General features: G+C 37.6%; 1 protein-coding gene across 4 annotated transcripts in view; it reads left to right on the forward strand.

Moving 5' to 3' along the window:
- SUPT3H (SPT3 homolog, SAGA and STAGA complex component) overlaps nucleotides 1-19,044 on the forward strand; it is a 543,233-nt gene that overhangs the window by 276,784 nt on the left and 247,405 nt on the right. For all 4 annotated transcript variants that reach the window (XM_019457311.2, XM_019457312.2, XM_019457314.2 and 1 more), the window contains exon 3: nucleotides 8,457-8,541. In XM_019457311.2, coding sequence (XP_019312856.1) covers nucleotides 8,457-8,541 — 85 coding nt within the window. The remainder of the gene's footprint in view (nucleotides 1-8,456; nucleotides 8,542-19,044) is intronic.

A 19,044-nucleotide genomic window follows, 5' to 3' on the forward strand; every position in this document is an offset into this window, starting at 1 on the left:
TGTGTAAATCAGACACCTTGAACTTACACAGTGATATATGTCAATTACTTCTCAATAAACCTTGGCGGAAAAAACTGAAGCCTGAAGGTCAGGCTTCTAACTTAGCATAGGTCTGCAGGATTCCCTCTGCCCTACTATGGTTCAGTGTCTCCATGAAAGGACCTCATGCACACATCTGCTAATCTAACTTTTGTGACTGCCACCTAGAGGACACACTGGCTTTGGTGCCAGCGGGCCACCCCAAAAGTAAGTTTTTAATTGGCTTTTCCCCCCGGGGGTCAGCACAGAGACAGCAGTTAGAAATGCCCACCTCCCAGTCTTTCCTGAAAGAGGCCTATTGCATATCTTAAAAACTATCAATTAAAGGTCAGGCTAAGTTGGCACATATCTAGGGGCTGATTAATGAACCTCTCCACAGATGGGCTTTTTCCATACTTTGGCTGTTGTCGATAGTGCTGCTATAAACATTGGGGCACATGTGTCCCTTCAAAACAGCACACCTGTATCCCATGGATAAATACCTAGTAGTGCAATTGCTGGGTCGTAGGGTAGTTTTATTTTTAATTTTTTGAGGAACCTCCATACTATTTTCCAGAGTGGCTGCACCAGTTTGCATTCCCACCAGCAGTGCCAAAGAGATCCTCTTTCTCTGCATCCTTGCCAACATCTGTTGTTGCCTGCGTTTTTAATATTAGCCATTCTGACAGGTGTGAGGTGGTATCTCCTTGTGGTTTTGATTTGTATGTCCCTAATGATGAATGATGTTGAGCATATTTTCATGTGTCGGTTGGCCATCTGGATGTCTTCTTTGGAGAAGTGTCTATTCATGTCTTTTGCCCATTTCTTCACAGGATTATTTGTTTTTTGGATGTTGAATTTCATAAGTTCTTTATAGATTTTGGATACTAACCCTTTATCTGATATGTCATTTGCAAATATCTTCTCCCATTCTGTCGGTTGCCTTTTAGTTTTGCTGACTGTTTCCTTTGCTGTGCAGAAGCTTTTTATTTTGATGAGGTCCCAGTAGTTAGTTTTTGCTTTTGTTTCCTTTGCCTCTGGAGACGTGTTGAGTAAGAAGTTGCTGCGGCCAAGATCAAAGAGGTTTTTGCCTGCTTTCTCCTCGAGAATTTTGATGGCTTTCTGTCATACATTTAGGTCTTTCATCCATTTTGAGTTTATTTTTGTGTATGGTGTAAGAAAGTGGTTCAGGTTCATTCTTCTGCATGTCGCTGTCCAGTTTTCCCAGCACCACTTGCTGAAGAGACTGTCTTTATTCCATTGGATATTCTTTTCTGCTTTGTTGAAGATTAGTTGGCCATACGTTTGTGGGTCCATTTCTGGGTTCTCTATTCTGTTCCGTTGATCTGAGTGTCTGTTCTTGTGCCATAAAAATTTTTTTTCATAAAAAAAAGACTGGAAGAGGTGGCTGTTTTATCTAATGCACATAAATCAACACAGAGAGTGAAGGAAATGAGGAACAGATATGTTCCAAACAAAAATATAAGATAAAACTCAAGAAAGTGAGGTAAGTGATTTACCTGATAAAGAGTCCAAAATAATGGTCATAAAGATGCTCACTGAAATCAGGAGAACAATGCATAAATACAGTGAAAATTTTGACAAAGAGAAAATGTAAAAAAATACCAAACAGAAATCACAGAGTTGAAGAATACAATAACTGAACTGAAAATTTCAAAAGAGGGGTTTAACAGCAGACTAGATGAAACCAAAGAAAGGATCAGTGAATTGAAGACAGAACAGTGGAATTCGTCCAATGAGAGTTGCAAAAAAAAGAATTAAAAAGAGTAAAGATAGTTTAAGGGACTTAAAGACACCATCAAGTGGACCAATATTTGCATTATAAGGGTCTCAGAAGGAGGAGAGAGAGAGAAAGGGGATAGACAGCTTATTTGAAGAAATAATGACTGAAAATTTCCATAACCAGGGGAAAGAAACAGGCTTCCAGATTCAGGATTCTCACAGAGTTCCAAATCAGATGAATCCAAAGAGATCCACACTGAGACACATATAATTAAAGTGTCAAAGGTTAAAGACAAGGAGAAAATCTTAAAAGCAACAAGAGAAAACCAGCTTGTTACATATGAAGGACTCCTCCCCCGCAAGACTGTCAGCAGATTTTTCAGCAGAAACTTTGTAGTCCAGAAGAGAGTGGCATGATATATTCAAAGCGCTGGAAGCAAACAATTGGCAGCCAAGAATAGTCTACCTGACAAAGTTGTCCTTATGAATTGGAGGAGAAATACAGATTTTCATAGACTAGCAAAAGCTGAAGGAGTTCATAACCACTAGACTAGCCTTATAAGAAATGTTAAGGGACTCCTTGAAACTGAAATGAAAGGATGCTAAGTAGTAACTGGAAAATAAATGAACGTACAGACTCCACTGGTTAAATTCATAGTACTCAGATGTTTTAATGGTGTTGAGTAAATCATTTATACATCTAGTGTGAAGGCTAAAAACGTTAAGTAGTAAAAATACAGTTACAATAAGTTGTTAATGAAATACAAGGTACAAAGATGTACATTGTGAAATTTAAAAACAAAAATGGAGACGGGAATAAACAGTATGAAAACCTGAAAAGCCATAGAGCTGATGGTGTAAGTCCCAGTCTGAGTTCAAAGGCAGTGTGGAATACTGATGTCCTAGCTTGAAGGTAGGCAGAGGGACTATTTCTCCCTTACTCTGCCTTTTGTTCTTTTGTTCCACCCATATTGGAGAGGGCAATTTGCCTTACTCAATTAATCTCATTTAGAAGTACTTTCAGGGGTGCCTGCGTGGCTCATTTGATTAAGTGTTTATCTTTTCACTTCTGCTCAAGTCATGATCTCACGGTTCATGAGTTCGAGGCCCACATCGGTCTCTGTGCTAATGGTGCGGAGCCTGCTTGGGATTCTGTCTCCCTCCCTCTCTGCCCATCCCTCACTTGCTCTCTGTATCTCTCTCAAAAAATAAATAAAAATAAACTTAAAAAAAAGAATACTTTCACACAGGATGCCTGAGTGGCTCAGTTGGTTAAGTGTCTGGCTCTTGGTTTCAGCTCAGGTCATGATTTCATCATTGGTGAATTCAAGCCTCACATTGGGCTCCGTGCTGGTGATATGGAGCCTGGTTGGGATTCTCTTTATTTCTCTCCATCTCTCTCTCTGCCCCTCCCACATTCTCTCTGACTCTCTTTCAATATACATAGACTTACAAAAGAAAGAAAGAAAGAAAGAAAGAAAGAAAGAAAGAAAGAAAGAAAGAAAGAAAGAAAGAAAGAAAGAAAGAAATACTTTCACAGACTTATCCAGATTGTTTTGTTGTTGTTTTTTTTTTAATGTTTGTATATTTTGAAAGAGAGAGCATGCACGCAGGGGAGGGGCAGAGAAGGAGAGAGAGAATTCTAAGAGTGCAGAGCTCCACACAGGGCTTGATCTCATGAACCATGAAATCATGACCTGAGCCAAAATCAAGAGTTGGATGTTTAACCAACTGAGCCACCCAGGCACCCCCAGGTTAATGCTTAATCAAATACTTGGGCACCCCACAGCCCAATAAGGTTAAGGCATAAAATTAACCATCACCCATGTCCACTCGGCACCCATTTACATCTCTTTAAACTATTCTTAATCTCCAAATAAAGGCAATAACAAGGTCATAATTTTGCCTAACGTCATACGATTATCCAGTGTACAACTGAAAATGCATTACCCGTTTCCCAGAAGATGAGGTTAAGTCCTTAAGTGATGTTTACACTTCTTCTTCTTTTTTTTTTTTTAATTTTTTTTAACATTTATTTACGTTTGAGACAGAGAGAGACAGAGCATGAATGGGGGAGGGTCAGAGAGAGAGGGAGACACAGAATCTGAAACAGGCTCCAGGCTCTGAGCTGTCAGCACAGAGCCCGACACGGGGCTTGAACTCATGGACCGTGAGATCATGACCTGAGCCAAAGTCAGACACTTAACCAACTGAGCCACCCAGGTGCCCCTACACTTCTTCTTAATATCCCTAACTTAAATTCTGTGATGTAAAATTAATAAATATTATGCTATTAATTCAATACATTTTATGTTACATGATAAGGGAATAAGAGAGGGAAACAACAATATTTACCTCACACACACACACACACACACACACAAACATATTCATAACAAAATAAGGAGGACATATTCATGATGATTGCAACACTTGCTTTTGTCACTGGTCATGTGGATAGTTGGTATTAGTAACTACCTTTTTGCCACTACCCCTTCTGTATTCCCTTAGCCTTCAGCTACCGCCTCAGCTGGTTGTGGCTTTTTGTCTGGTGGAATGACCCAAACCTTCATTCCCAAAGGATCTGGGCCATTAATAGTCTTTCCTGGATTGGGTTGCTGTAGTTTTCCATTGACTTTAATCACAGGGCATGGTAACACTAAGAGGTGGCTTAAGGGATCTCCTGTACTCCAGACATGTCCTTACCTCCACTGTGGCAGACCAGTCCAGTCTCCACTTGGTAGTCAACATCACTCACCCCAGCCAGCACAGTAACTCCCTCTTTGCTTGTTGATTCAGAAGCATGAGCAATCTGAAGTGACTGAATGGCAGTCTTAAGTCTTATTTCAATGGAATAATTGTTGTGTCAGTGGAATAAATGTGAAAGCATTCCTCCCTCTCCAGAAGACTTGTAGGCCAGCAAATCATAAGGTCATGGGAACTAGAAGCAAAATTTTGCTAGTGGGTCTTCAGGGGTGATAATGAGTGCTGCCACTACCATTCCACCCCTTGATTCCTGGATTTGTGAGTCCAGTTTGTGGGTGAAAACAGCACCATATATGGGATGTTGATTCACAGGATATATAAATGTTCTGGAGACCCTGGCCCCAGCTCTACAAGATATTGTCACGTAGCTGGCACTGTAACTGGATCTTCAAAAGGCCATTCCACCATTCTGTCAAACCAGCTACTTCATGATGGTGGGGAACATGTTCAGAGTAGTGAACTGTATGAGCATGGGCCCAGTGCGCCACTGCTTTTGCTGTGAAGTGAGTTTTTTGGTCACAAACAATGCTGTATGGAATACCATGACAACAGACAGGCATTCTGTTCGTCCACAGATGGTAGTTTTGGCAGTGGCATTGTGTGTAGGGACAGCAAATCCATATTCAGAGGAAATGTCTATTCTAGTAAGAACCATATCCTTTCATTTTCGTGATGGAAGTGGTCTGATATAATCAACGTGTTGCAAGGGAAATGACTGGTCACCTTGGGGAGTGGTGCCATTTTGGAAGCTCAGTGTTGATTTTGCTGCCAACAGATAGGCACTCAGCAGGGGTTGTAACAACGATGGCACTGGTTAGTGGAAATCCATGTTACTGGGTCCTGCGTATCCTCCACCCCTCCCACCATGGCCACTGGGTTCATGGGCCCATTGAATGATGACAGGGTGACTGGGGCAAAAGGCTGATAGTATCCATTGATCATTAAAATTCTCCTTTGCTGAGGTTGCCCATGAGTATTCTCATGGGACTCCGATATCTTCACTTTTTTTCTTGTTCAGAGAAATCTTATCTACTTGCCTCTTTGCCAAATTTCCTTCTCATGAATTTTCTAATCATGTTCCTTCCATGTCCTTTCCCATTTATTTAGCCAACCATTGGCCATAGCCCATGAATCAGTATATAATTTGTCCTTTCAAATCAAAGGAACAACTAGGCGCACGGTTGAATGGTTTTCTGATTGGGAGGATTTCCCTTCACCACTGTCTTTCAGGGAAGTTTCACCATGGGACTGCAGTGCTACGGAACTACAGTTCACTTCTGGGAGATGCCTGTATATCATGCGGGACTTGTAAACCAGGACCCGAGTCTTCTTTTTTCCTGCTAACCGATCATATGGAGCTCTCATGAGGTCATAGGTGCAGAGCAGTAGAGAAAGTGAATTCCCTCTCATTCCACCTTTTGTGTTATTCATGCCTTTCATTTATTTATTTTCTGTTTATGTACATGAGTAAAATTTATGTGTAATTTTATTTTCTTTCATTTTTTTTTTCTAGTTTTGATACCCAGGGTATATTAGCCTCAATAAATGAGTTAGGGAGTATTTGTCTTACTCTGTTCTCTTGAAAAGTTGTACCAAATTAAAATAATTGGTTCTTTGCGTGTTTGGTACAATGGTAAGGCTGTTATGTTTTTGTTTGTTTTTGTTTTGCTTAGGTTTGGATTTTTTTACTGCCGATTCTATTTCTTTCACATTTATAAAACTATTCAGGTTTTTTATTTCTTCTTGAGTCACTTTGGCCATTTGTATTTTTTTTTTGGGGGGGGAGTGGAATTTATCCATTTCACCTCAGTATCAACATATTTGGCGTGATACTGATCATGATATTCTGTTATTATCCATGATGTATTATGGGTAATTTCCTCAGATCTGTTCGAATCGCTAATTACATTTATGGTTGCATCTCTCCACTCTTTATTATTTTTCATCCATATTAATCACTGTGATAAAATATAAAACATAAAATTTACCACTTTAACTATTTTTAAGTTTTAAATACATTCACAGTGTTGTGCTACCGTCATCACTGTTTATTGTACAGAAGTTTTTATCATCCCAGACAGAAACTCTCCACACATTAAGCAAATACTCTCCAGTCCCCCTGTGTCTTCTATTCTTTCTGTTTCTATGAATTTTCTTCTTCCAGATGACCCGTACAGGTGGCAACATACAATGGTTGTCCTTTTTTGTCTGGCTTATTCAATTAGCATTCATATGCAAGTCCTGTGCTTAATGTTTTCTGAAACCACGCAACTCTTTTCCACGGTGGCTGTACTATTTTGCCTTCCCTCCAGCAATGTACGTTTTCAGTTTCTCTATAACCTAGCCAACACTTTCTGTTGGGTTGATGGTAGAAATGCCCTTCTGGGTGTCAGGTAGCTTCTCAGTGTGATTTTAATTTGCATTTTTCTCTAATGACTAATGATACTGAGGATCTTTTCACTGGTTATTGGCTATACGTATGTTTACATTAGAGACATATTGATTCAAGTCTCTCGCCCATTTTAACACTGGGATTCTTTTTTTCTCTATTGTTGTGTTATAGGAGTTTTTAAAATATATTCTGGTTATTTGATCTATGATTTTCAAATATTTTTTCCCATTCTCTGGGTGGTCTTTTCCCTGTCTTGTCCTTTGATGGTTTGTAATTGTGATGAATTCCAATATATTTATTTTTTCTTTTGTTGCCTGTTATTTTGGTGTCATAGTTATGAAACCCTTGCCAAATCCAAGGTCATGAAGATTGCCCCCTGGTTTAAGAGTTTTGTAATTCTAGCTTTTTAATTTAGGTCTTTGACCTATTTCAAGTTTATTTTTATTTATGGTACAAGGTAAGAATCCAACGTCATTGTTTCCGTGTAGAGATCTTGTTTCCCTGCATCAGTTGTTGAAAAGACTGTCCTTTCCAAATTGGGTGTTCCTGGCACCCTTACTGAAAATCAGTTGTATAAAATGTAAGGTTTTACTTCTGGGCTCTCTATTCTATTCCATTTATCTCTCCTCATGCCAGCACTCCATTTTTTGTTCTTTTACTCATAGCCTCAGGTGAGATAGGCAAAATGCCTTCTGTGGAGTAGGTATTTGCTTAGTTCACACATACGAGATATCACCAACTTCATATTAGGTCCCTCAAACTGACCTCCTGCCTTGCTTGGGGTCCCAGCATTCTTTCCTATTTTTTGAATACTGTATTAAATGAAATCCAGATTATGGGCCATTATGACATTAGTTGCTTTCAGAATAAACTTTGGCTCCAGGGCTGTCCCAGTGGAACTGTATTTTATCATCTTGCCAGCATTCTGTTTTATCTCCTACACTGCTGGTTAAAGTCATTAACACAGTATTGTGCCTTTTCAAATGTTCTTCACCGGGAAGGGATTCTCTGCATATCTGGCCCACCATATGAAAGTTGAGAAAAGGACTTTTAAGATCAGTAACCCATTCTTGATAATCTGCTTATGTATAATTAGAAATAATATATTATGGCATTTATATACATTTTTCTAAGCAACTTGCATTTTAATTACATTACTTGCCTAATTCCATTACCTGCTTTTATAATTTTTCTAAATAGCTGTTACTATGTTACTGTATTAGTACTTTGGATATAGTAACATGATTTTCTGGTTGCCAGTATTATGAAGTAGTGGTTAATATCTTCCAATATCCTACACAAATCAAGAAATCATAGATAATACTGCATTTTACAAGTTGTAGCTTGTATGGGAGAAATGCAGTTCTTTGTCGATAGAACATTGCACATCCACTCTGTTGTTTGATAGAACAATTTGTACTTTATTAACATTATTATAATAAATATCTTTCACTTTTGTATTTTCTTAGTTTTACAGTCCTTACTTAGTATTGGTATGCTTAATCTCTCTTTTTTTTTTTTTTTTTTTTTTTTGCAGGTTTTCTTTAGGTGATGCTAGGAGGCCTCTTCATGAAACAGCAGTTTTGGTAGAAGATGTGGTACACACACAGTTAATTAATCTGGTAAGAGCGTATATAATATTATTTGGTATTTCTCCATTCTGCTCCTAGCTGCTTCTGTTGGGATTGCAAGCCAACCTTTTTTTTTTTTTTTTTTTTTTAAAAAGATGATACTTCCATTTGGAATTCTTTTCTTGTCTGCTGGAGTCAGGTGTAATTTACATAAAACCAAATTTCACCAATCCACGTGCATAATTCAGTTTTGACAACTGAATACTGTCATGTGACTCCAAACACAGCATGATATAGAACGTTTTTTTTTTTTATCATCCAAAAATGTTCTCTTGTGCCCCTGGGTATAGTCAGTCCTTTCACCTACTCCCTGACCCCTGGTAACGCTGAATTGTTTTTTCAAAACTTTTCCATATTGCACTTCAGACTTACAGAAGAACTGCACAAATAGTGCGTAGAATTCTGAGAGACCTTTCATCTTTCTTTCGTTAACATCTTATGTAACCACAGTACTATTATCAAAAACAGGAAATAACGTTGCTGTAATACCTTTAATGAAATTACTGACCTTATTTCATTTTCAGCAGTTCTCTTGGTAATGCTCCTTCCCTGTTCCAGGAGCCAGTCCGGGATAACACGTTGTACTTTGCTATCCTGTCTTTGTAGTCGTCCCCTTTCTAGGATAGCTCCTTCGTCTTTCCTTGTCTCATGGCCTTGACACCTTTTTAAACTTACTAGACAGTTATTTTGTAGAATCCTCTCCTTTTTTTCAACCCGTCTGATGTTTTCATATGATTAGAATGTGGCTATGCATTTTTGCCAAGAATACCACGGAAGTGATGAGTCCTTTTCAATGTGTCGTATTGTTGGGGTTCATGTTGTTGATGTCTTATTTGTGATCTTAACCTTGGTAAATTGGCTGAGGGTATATATACTGAATTTCCCCGCTATAACGAAGTTACAAGTTATTTCTTTTTGTTGTAAATAATTATCTTGGGGGAGGTATTTTGTGACTCAACAAATATTTTCCTTCTCTAAAAATTCGTGCCTATTTGTTTGAACATTCATCCGTGGATCTTGTCTGAGACAGTTATGACTGTGGTATTTACCTAATAGTGGTTTTCTATTTGCTTGTTTCCTTTTATATTTTTTAATTGCAGTTATTCTTAAAGGAATACTTATCCTTCATCACCATTTATTTATTCAATTTTTAATGTATATTTGTATGGACTAATGTATATTTAAGTTTTATTCTTAGAATCATTATACAATAATATCATTATTTTTATTGCTCAAGTTGTTAGAGTATCGGCCTTTAGGAACACTTTCGTGTCCTTTTCCCCTTTTCCCATCAGGTTTTTGATCCTATGTCCCATATATATTAGAGATATCAATCCTTTGTGGTATATGATACAAATATATTCTTCCACTGTGTGTTATCTTTTGACTTTGTTTCTATGGGATTTTTTAGACATACAAATATTTTTATTTTAAGTGAGCCAAATATATCAACCTTTTATTATCTTAGGCTTTTGAAACATAGTTAGAAAGACTTACTTTATATTGAATTTGGAGAAGAATTCACCCATGTTACCTTCTGATACTTGCATGGCTTCATTTTTAACATTTAGATCCTTAATCCATTTGTAGTTTATTCTTGTTATCATGTGAGATACAGATCTCATTTTATCTTTCTTCCAAGGACTACCCAGTTATACCATCCATACTTCCCCTAATGATTTGAAATACCCCCTTTGTCATATACTAAGTAAGCATATTTGGGATCTATTTATGATTTTATCTTTATTATCAGTGCCTTATTTTTCTATGCGTGTGATAATACATTTTAAATTATACAGGTTTTTGGGACCCCTGGGTGGCTCAGTCGGTTAAGCATCCGACTTCAGCTCAGGTCATGATCTCACAGTCCAGGAGTTTGAGCCCCACGTTGGACTCTGTGCTGACAGCTCAGAGCCTGGAGCCTGCTTCAGATTCTGTGTCTCCCTCTCTCTCTGTCCTTCCCCTGTTCATGCTCTGTCTCTCTCTGTCTCAAAAATAAATAAAAATTTTCTAAAAATTTAAATTACATAGGTTTTATGGTATATTTTAAAGATTGTTACAACCAGATTCTCCTTGTCATTTTTCTGTGTGTTCCTGATTATTCTTGTATGTTTATTTTTGTATATGAATGTTAATATTAGATTTTCTAGCTCCATAAAGTAGCTTTTTGGTATTTTCATTGAGATTGCCCGAATTTATTAATCAATTTAGAGAGAGCTGCATTTTAAGTATGTTCACTCAATCTGAGAATAGGGAATGTCTGCATTTTTTTCAAAACCACTTTTGTGTCTTTCATGAGTGTTTTAACATTTTTCTTCTATAGGCTACACATATTTCTTACTATATTTATTCCTACGTATTTGATTTTTGTTGCTACTGCAAATGGACTTTATAATTACATAATAGCTGAAAACACCTGAAATTGAAATACATAAGTCTACAGATTCAAAGAGCTAAGCCAACTCCAAATACAGTAAACCCAAAGAAATGCATGTTAAACTGCTGAATACAAAAAACATAATGTAAATCCTAAACGCACCCAGATTTAGAAACACCTGGGTGGCTCGGCCAGTTAAGCGTACAGCTCTTGATTTCGGCTGAAGTCATGATCTCACGGTTTGTGGGATCGAGTCCTGAGTCGGGCTCTGTGCGCTCTCTCGCTCTCTCTCTCTCTCTCAAAATAAATAAACATTAAAAAAAGTTTTAAAAAAAATCACCTAGATTTATTACCATAGAGGAAGAATGACTTGAATGCAAAATTTTAATTAGAAAACACAGAGACTAAAAGGAAATGGCACAAGTTTTAAAGTACTGGATATAGCATTTTCAGTTGGCTAATCTGACTCCATATTCACATGGTCTCCTCTCCTTTTTCCCTGTGTCTCCATGTGTCCTTCTATCTTTAAAAAAATGACCAGATATTTACTATTTAGTATATTAAATCTATACATGCTATTGTCTTCACATCGCAGTGTTGTAGCTTTAAAGAGTCCTGTTTTTTAGGGGTGCATGAGTTGGAGCCCTGAGTCGGGCTCTGTGCTGACAGCTGAGAACCTGGAGCCAGCTTCAGGTTCTGTGTCTCCATCTTTCTGTCTACCCCTTCTCCGCTCACATTCTCTCTCTCTCTCTCTCTCTCTCTCTCTCTCTCTCTCTCTTTGTCTGTCTCTTTCTCCAAAATAAATAAACATTTTTTAAAAATTAAAAAAAATAGAGTCCTGTCTCTCTTTTTTTTTTTTAATGTTTATTTATTTTTCACAGAGAGACAGAGACAGAGCATGAGTGGGTTAGGGGCAGAGAGAGAGGGAGACACAGAATCAGAAGCAGGCTCCAGGCTCTGAGCTGTCAGCACAGAGCCCGACTCGGGGCTCGAACTCACAAACCGTGAGATCATGACCTGAGCTGAAGTCGGTCGCTCAACCGACTGAGCCACCCAAGCGCCCCAAGAGTCCTGTCTTTTAAAGCAAATAAGATGTAATCTTTTACAATTACCCACATATTTACCATTTACCATGCTCCTCATTTGTTCTTACAGGTCTGAGTTGCCATTTAAACCATTTCCTACAGCCTGAAAATTCTAACATCTTTTATAGTAAAGGCATGCTGGTGATGAGTTCTCTTCAGTTTCTTCATCTGAACATACCTTTTTTCACATTTTTTTTTTTGAAGCGTATCTTTTTTGTATGTGGAACTCTAGTTGCTAATCTTTTAGCAGTTGTGCCCCTCCAGTGTTTCTCAACATACATTAGTTTCTGATATTCATGTGTTCCCCTGTATTTGACATGTTGTCATTCTCTGGCTGGTTTCAGAATTCTTTATTACTGGATTTTAGAAGTTTGATGTCTGAAGGACTGACTTTCTTCATGATTATCTTGCTTGCAAGTTTGCTTTATGTTGTTGGATCCGGTAACTAATGTTTTCCACTAATTTGCAAAAGTTTTTTGCCATTATTTTGTGTGTGTGTTTTTCATCCTTCAGTTTCAATCACATGTGTCCTGGACCATTTGTTATTATTTCACAAATCTCTGAGAGCCTCTAAATTTTTCTTCAAACAGTTTTCCCCCTCTGCTTAGTTGTTACTGTTTGACTTCGTAGTTTCTATTGATTTGTCTTTAAGTTCACTGGTCCTTCTGTACCCTTTAATCTACTGTTTAGTCCATTTGATAGATATTTCATTTCAGTCATAGTATTTTCTATTATACTATTTGAAAATGCATCCTATTGGGCTATGATGCCCCTTTTGAACTATGGACACATTTTTATGTTGTTCTTACATTTTAAATCTAGAAGCTCCAAGTTGCATATAGAAGTTATTTGATGATGGTCATTATAGTACTATAAACAAGAGTTTGCTTATGTTTTTACTTGAAGGAACTTCTTATTAGAGTATATGCTTACTTTTCCTTATCCACATATTATTTAAATAATAATTTTGATCTGTATTTGTGAGATTGACCCTGTCCTAATCTCACAAAATGTAAAGTTGAATGAGATACCTTGCTAGAGAAAGATCTTGCTTTTTTCCCCTTTGCCATATTGAGGCGTGCATTAGAGTGAGTTCTTCAGATGAAAAGAATAATAGGGAAATGGTTTTTAAAAGTTAGTTGTTTTTTTTTTAACCATTGTATATTTGTAGCCATTATAAATTACGTGTCTGTCGATGTGTGTATGTGTTTTATGCCCTGTTTTGTAATTCTCTGTACATTTAACTCCTAAGACTAGTTTTTTCTTTAATTCTTTTCTTCTGTGTTTATTGAGAGATAATTGACATGTAGCATTGTATAGGTTTAAGGTGGACAATAAGATGATTTGCTATGTTTATATTGTGAAATGATTACCACATTAAGGTTAGTTAACACATCCACTAACTCACATATTTGACATTTTTGCATGAATAATGAGAACATTTAATATCTACACTCTTAGCAACTTTCTAGTATACAATACAATATCGTTAACTATATTCACCGTGCTGTCCAGTAGGCCCTCAGAACTGACATATCATGTAACTGGGAGTTCATACCCTTTGACCACATTCTCCCATTGCTTCCACCCCTCAGTCCCTGGAAGCCCCCAGACTACTCTCTATGAGTTCAGGGGATTTTCGTATTTTTCTATTATTATTATTATTTTTTTAGATTTTGCATATAATGAGATTATTCAGTATATGTCATTCTCTGTCTGACTTATGTCCCAAGCTGAATGCTGTCAAGGTTTGTTTTATGTTGTTGCAGATGGCAGGAATCGTGGAGGGGTTTTTTTTTGTGTGGCCGAATAATAGTCCAGTTGCATGTACACACACACACACACACACACACACACGTACAAAACCACGCTTTCTTTATCCGTTTATTCATGATCCACATTTGGATGATTACTGTGCTTTGGCTATTGTAAATAATGCTGCAGTTGCACTGTGGTGCGGATGTCTTTTCAAAGATTTTCTTTCTTTTGGATATACCCCCAGAAGTAGGACTGATGGCTCTGGTGGCAGTTTAATTTTCTTGAGGAACTTCCATACCGTTTTCCATAGTGGCTGTATCAATTTACTTTCCTGCCAACAGCGCACAAAGGATTGCTTTTCTCCACATCTTCGCCAGCACTTGTAGTGTCTTGTTGATAACAGTCATTCTCACAGGGATGAGGTCATACCTCGTGGTGGTTTTGATTTGCGTTTCTCTGATGATAAGCAATCTCGAGCAGCTTTTCGTATACCTGTTGGCCATTTGTGTATCTTCTTTGGAAAAAATGTCTGCTCAGGTCCTTTCCGAATTTTTAAGTTTACCCATACGTTCGTGTTCATGTTTTATTTGATAACCTTTAAATCTCAGTGAAAACAACAGAGAGGGTTTTTTTTTTTCCAAGTGGAATGGCCAAATATAGAGAAATGACTTGTCCAAGTTATGAGCTTATTAGGTGCTAGAACTGAAGGCCTCCAGAATTGAAGCCTCCTTACCCCCTTCCTCTGAAGTTGTATGATAACCCTGCATATTTTGGATATTCACCACTATCAGATATAGGGTTAGCAAATGTTTTCTCCCATCCCATAGGTTGCCTTTTCATTTTGATTGTTACTTTTGCTATGCGACAGCTTTTTAATTTGATGTACTCTCGGTTATTTACTTCTTACTTGTGCTGGTGTCATATCCAAAACATCATTGCCCAGATCAGTGTCAAGGAGATTTTTACATCAGTTGTCTTCTAAGAGTTGTATGGTTTCAGGTCTTACATTTAATTCTTTATTCCATTAGGAGTTAATTTTTGTAAGTGGTGTAAGATACGGGTCCAGTGTCATTCATTTGCATGTAATGTCCAGTTTTCTAATACCATTTATTTATTTTTTTAATTAATTTTTTTTTAAGTTTGTTTATTTATTTTGAGAGAGAGAGCAGGGGAAAGGCAGAGAGAGAGAGAATCCCAAGCAGGCTTCACACTGCCAGCATGGAGCCTGACGTGGGGCTCGAACTCACGAACCCTGAGATCATGACCTGAGCTGATATAAAGAGTCAGACACTTAACCAACTGAGCCACCCAGGCACCCCTCCACTACCGTTGTTACTGTGTTTTCTCCATTTAGTATTCTCGTCTCCCTTAATTTTAGTCCACTGTGTATACATAGGGATATTTCTGGCATCTTAATTCTATTTCATTCATCTGTGTGTCTGTTTTTATGCCAATACCATATGGATTTACTGTAGCTTTGCAGTATAGTTCAAAATCAGCCTGTGGTGCTTTCTTCTCCTTTTCTCAAGATTGCTTTAGTTATTCAGTGTCTTTTGTGGTTCTGTATAAATTTTAGCATCGGTTTTTCTATTTCTGTTTAAAATACCATTGGAATTTGATAGGGATTACATTGAGTCTACAAATGGCTTTGAGTAATATGAACATTTAACAATGTTAATTTTTCGATCCATGAGCACAAGATATCTTTACATTTTTTGTGTTGTCTTTAATTGCTTTTATCAATATCATACGGTTTTCAGTGTAGTGACATTTTACCTCATTGGTTAAGTTTAAGTATTTTATTCTTTTTGATGCTATTGTAAATTCAGTTCTTTTCTTTATTTCTCTTTCAGATAGCTCATTGCTCGTGTACAGAAATGTAACCGATTTTTGTATGTTGACTTTGTATTCTGCAACTTTCCTGAGTGTTTTGGTTTTAATGGTTTTTTGTGTGTGGATTCTTTATATTTTCTATATATAATATCATGTCATCTGCAAACAGACAATTATATATCTTCTTTTCCATTTTGGATACTTTTAATTTCTTTATCTTGCCTAATTTTTCTGGGTAGGCTTCCAATATTGTGTTGAAAAAAAGTGCTAAGAATAGGCATCCTTGTCTTGTTCCTGATCTTAAAAGAAAAACGTTTAATCTTTCACTGTTGAATATGATGTTAGCTATTGGCTTGTCATATGTGGCCTTTATTATATTGAGTTATATTCGTTCTTTACATAATCTTTTGAGAATTATTGTCATAAAGGGTGTTGAATTTTGTGAAATGCTTTTCCTGCATCTATTATGAGGATCATATGCTTTTTTATCCTTCATTCTATTTAAGTAGTATATCACACTTATTAACCTGGGTATATTGAACCAACATTGGATCCCCCGGGGATAAATCCCACTTGATTATAGCATATGATCTTCTTAATGTACTGTTGAATTTGGTTTGCTAGAGTTTTATTGAGATTTTTGAATCCGTGTTCATCAGAGATATTAGCCTGTGATTTTCTTTTCTTGAAGTGTCCTTATCTGACTTTGCTATCAGTGTAATGCTGGCCTAGTAAAATGAGTTTGGAAGTGTTCCCTCTTGAGTTTTTTGGAAGAATTTGAGGATTGTTTTCTGTAACTATTTGGTAGAAGTTACTGGTGAAACTGTCTGATCGTAGGCTCTTCTTTTTTGAGAGATTTTGGTTACTGCTTCAACTTCTTAGTCATGATTGGTCTGTTCACATTTTCCATTACTTCATGACTCAGTCTTGGTAGGCTGTGTGTTTCTAGGAATTTATCCATTTCATCCAGGTTATCCAGTTTGTTTTCATTTAATTGCTCATAGCAGCCTTTTATGATAATTTGTGTTTCTCTGGTACCAGTCGTAATGTCTCCTGCTTCTTTTATAATTCTGCTTACCTGAGTCTTCTTTTTCTTTCTTGGTTAGTTTAGCTACACATTTATCCATCTGTTTATATTTTTCAAAAAAAACTCCTACTTTCATTGATTTTTTTTTTCTACTACGTTTCTAGTTTCTATTGCATTTATTTTTGCTCTAATCTGTATTATTTCCTACTGCTATCTTTGGGCTTAGTTTGCTCTTTCTTTAATTCTTGTCATGTAAAGTTAAGTTGTGTATTTTCAGGCTTTTTTTTTACTTAAGAGAGAGAGAGAGAGAGAGCGCACAAGTCTAGGAGAGGGGCAGAAGGAGGGAGAGAGACTCTTAAGCAGGCTCCATGCTCAGCATGAAGCCCAACTCAGTAGTCGATCTCATGACCCTGGGATCATGACCAATCAAGAGTTGGATGCTCCACCAACTAAGCCACTCAGGCATGCCTTTCTTTATTCTCTTTTTTTTTTTTATGTTTATTTTTGAGAGGGAGATGGAGAGAGAGTACATGCACACGCGAGCAGGGGAGGGGTAGAGAAAGAGGGAGACAGAGAATCCCAAGCAGGCTGTGCAGTGTCAGCATAGAGCCCACACAGGGTCTTAGACCCACCACGCATGAGGTCATGACCTGAGCTGAAATCAAGAGTCAAGCCCTTAACTCCCTGAGCCACCCAGACACCTCGCCTTTCTTCATTCTTAATGTAGGCACTTATTGCATAAACTACCCTCTTAGAACTGGTTTTGTTGCATCCCAAAAACTTTGGTATGTTGTGATTTTGTTTTTGACTCAAGATACTTTCTGTCTTCCCTTTTGATTTCTTCTTTGCTCTCTTTGTTATTCAGAAGACTGCTGTTTAATTTATGCATATTTGTGAATTTTCCAGTTTTCCTCCTGTTATCAATTTCTAGTTCTTTACCATTGGAGTCAGAAAAAAATACTTGATTTATGATTTCAGTCTGCAGACAGGAATGTTTCCTGCCTGGTTCTTGTGCCAGCAGGACTGCTTGTAGTCAGCAGCTGGGAGTGACTGGAGCCCAGTTACAGGGCTCTTTCTGAATCCACAGAAGGACCAAGTTTGGCGGGCTTAGCTGCAGGGGCTCCTGGACAAGGCCAAGGCGGGCTGGAATCAGTGCAGAGGCCATTTCAAGTTCCACACCTGGGATTAGGCTGTGTCCCTGTTACCTGCGGCACGGGTGGGCATGACCTCTCCCAGATCCTTTGATATATGGTGCTAGTAATGGTACGATGGCCACGCAGGGCTATAGCCTAGCCCTCAGGGGTACAGGATTGTTATTGTTGCTTTTCTTTTAGCTGGCAGGTCACTGAACTGGACGCAACATAGAAACTGCATTGTTGTGAGCTAACTCACATGTCTGCTAAGTTCTTACAACATCCTACTACTGCTTTCTTGGCTTGGTCTCCTCTGCATCTCCCATGACCTGGTTAATTTCGGCATGTTTCATTCAGCTCCTCAGAGGAAAGGAAGACATAGTAGGAAAAAGTTGTTTAAATGTGGACACTTCCTTCACTTAGAATAGTATGCAGGCACAACACATTGTGGTGTTTTCTGTTTTCTTACTAGTTTAACTTTCTGTATTTGAAACGTATAGCTTATATTACATACGGCAAACCTGGTTTGTTTGTTTGTTTGTTTGTTTTTTGCTGGTTGTTGTTCAGCTCTGTGTGTTTTGACAAATGCATAGGGCTTTTATAACTACCACAACAATCAAGATTCAGAGGTTATATCACTTCCCCACAGACTCCCTTGTTTTACTCATTTGTATTCAAACTCCTCCTCTCTACCTCCCCCAACTCCCACCCCCCCACCCCCCGGTTCCTTGAGGTCCACATTCCCCTTTGGTGGAGCAGAATGAGAGAGCTTCTCATAACTTTTTGTGAGTGCCTGGTAAGCAGACATGAATTTACACTGTTTTTGTGTCCACGATAGGAGTTTCTAGTGCAAAATAAAACCCATGAAACTCACTGCCTATTTTTTTTTTTTTTGTATTTTCAGTTCTCATTTCCTTCTCAAGTCTGCCTCCAACCATTTACTTTTGAGAATTCTCAGATAGTTGTTGCATGTATTATATCCAGAGTTTTTATTGCATTCATTGGGAAAAGCAGTGTGGACTCTGCTTTTACTCCACCATAACTGGCTAGATAGTTGAAGTCAGTCGCTTTTCTAAACATTGTTTTATCACCTGAGTCAATGATCCACTTTTTCTTTATTTAAAAATTATTTTATTGAGACAATAATTGACCTATAGTATTATATTTGTTTCAGGTATATAACATAATGATTCAATATTTATACGTATTGCAAAATGCTCACCACATTAATGAATTCACTTTTCAGTTTTTTCTTTCCTCTTTTTTCCCTCTTTGCATCAG

The sequence above is a fragment of the Panthera pardus genome, unplaced genomic scaffold (assembly GCF_024362965.1).
Source record: "Panthera pardus isolate Hobbes unplaced genomic scaffold, ASM2436296v1 HiC_scaffold_17, whole genome shotgun sequence".
Lineage (NCBI taxonomy): Eukaryota > Metazoa > Chordata > Mammalia > Carnivora > Felidae > Panthera > Panthera pardus.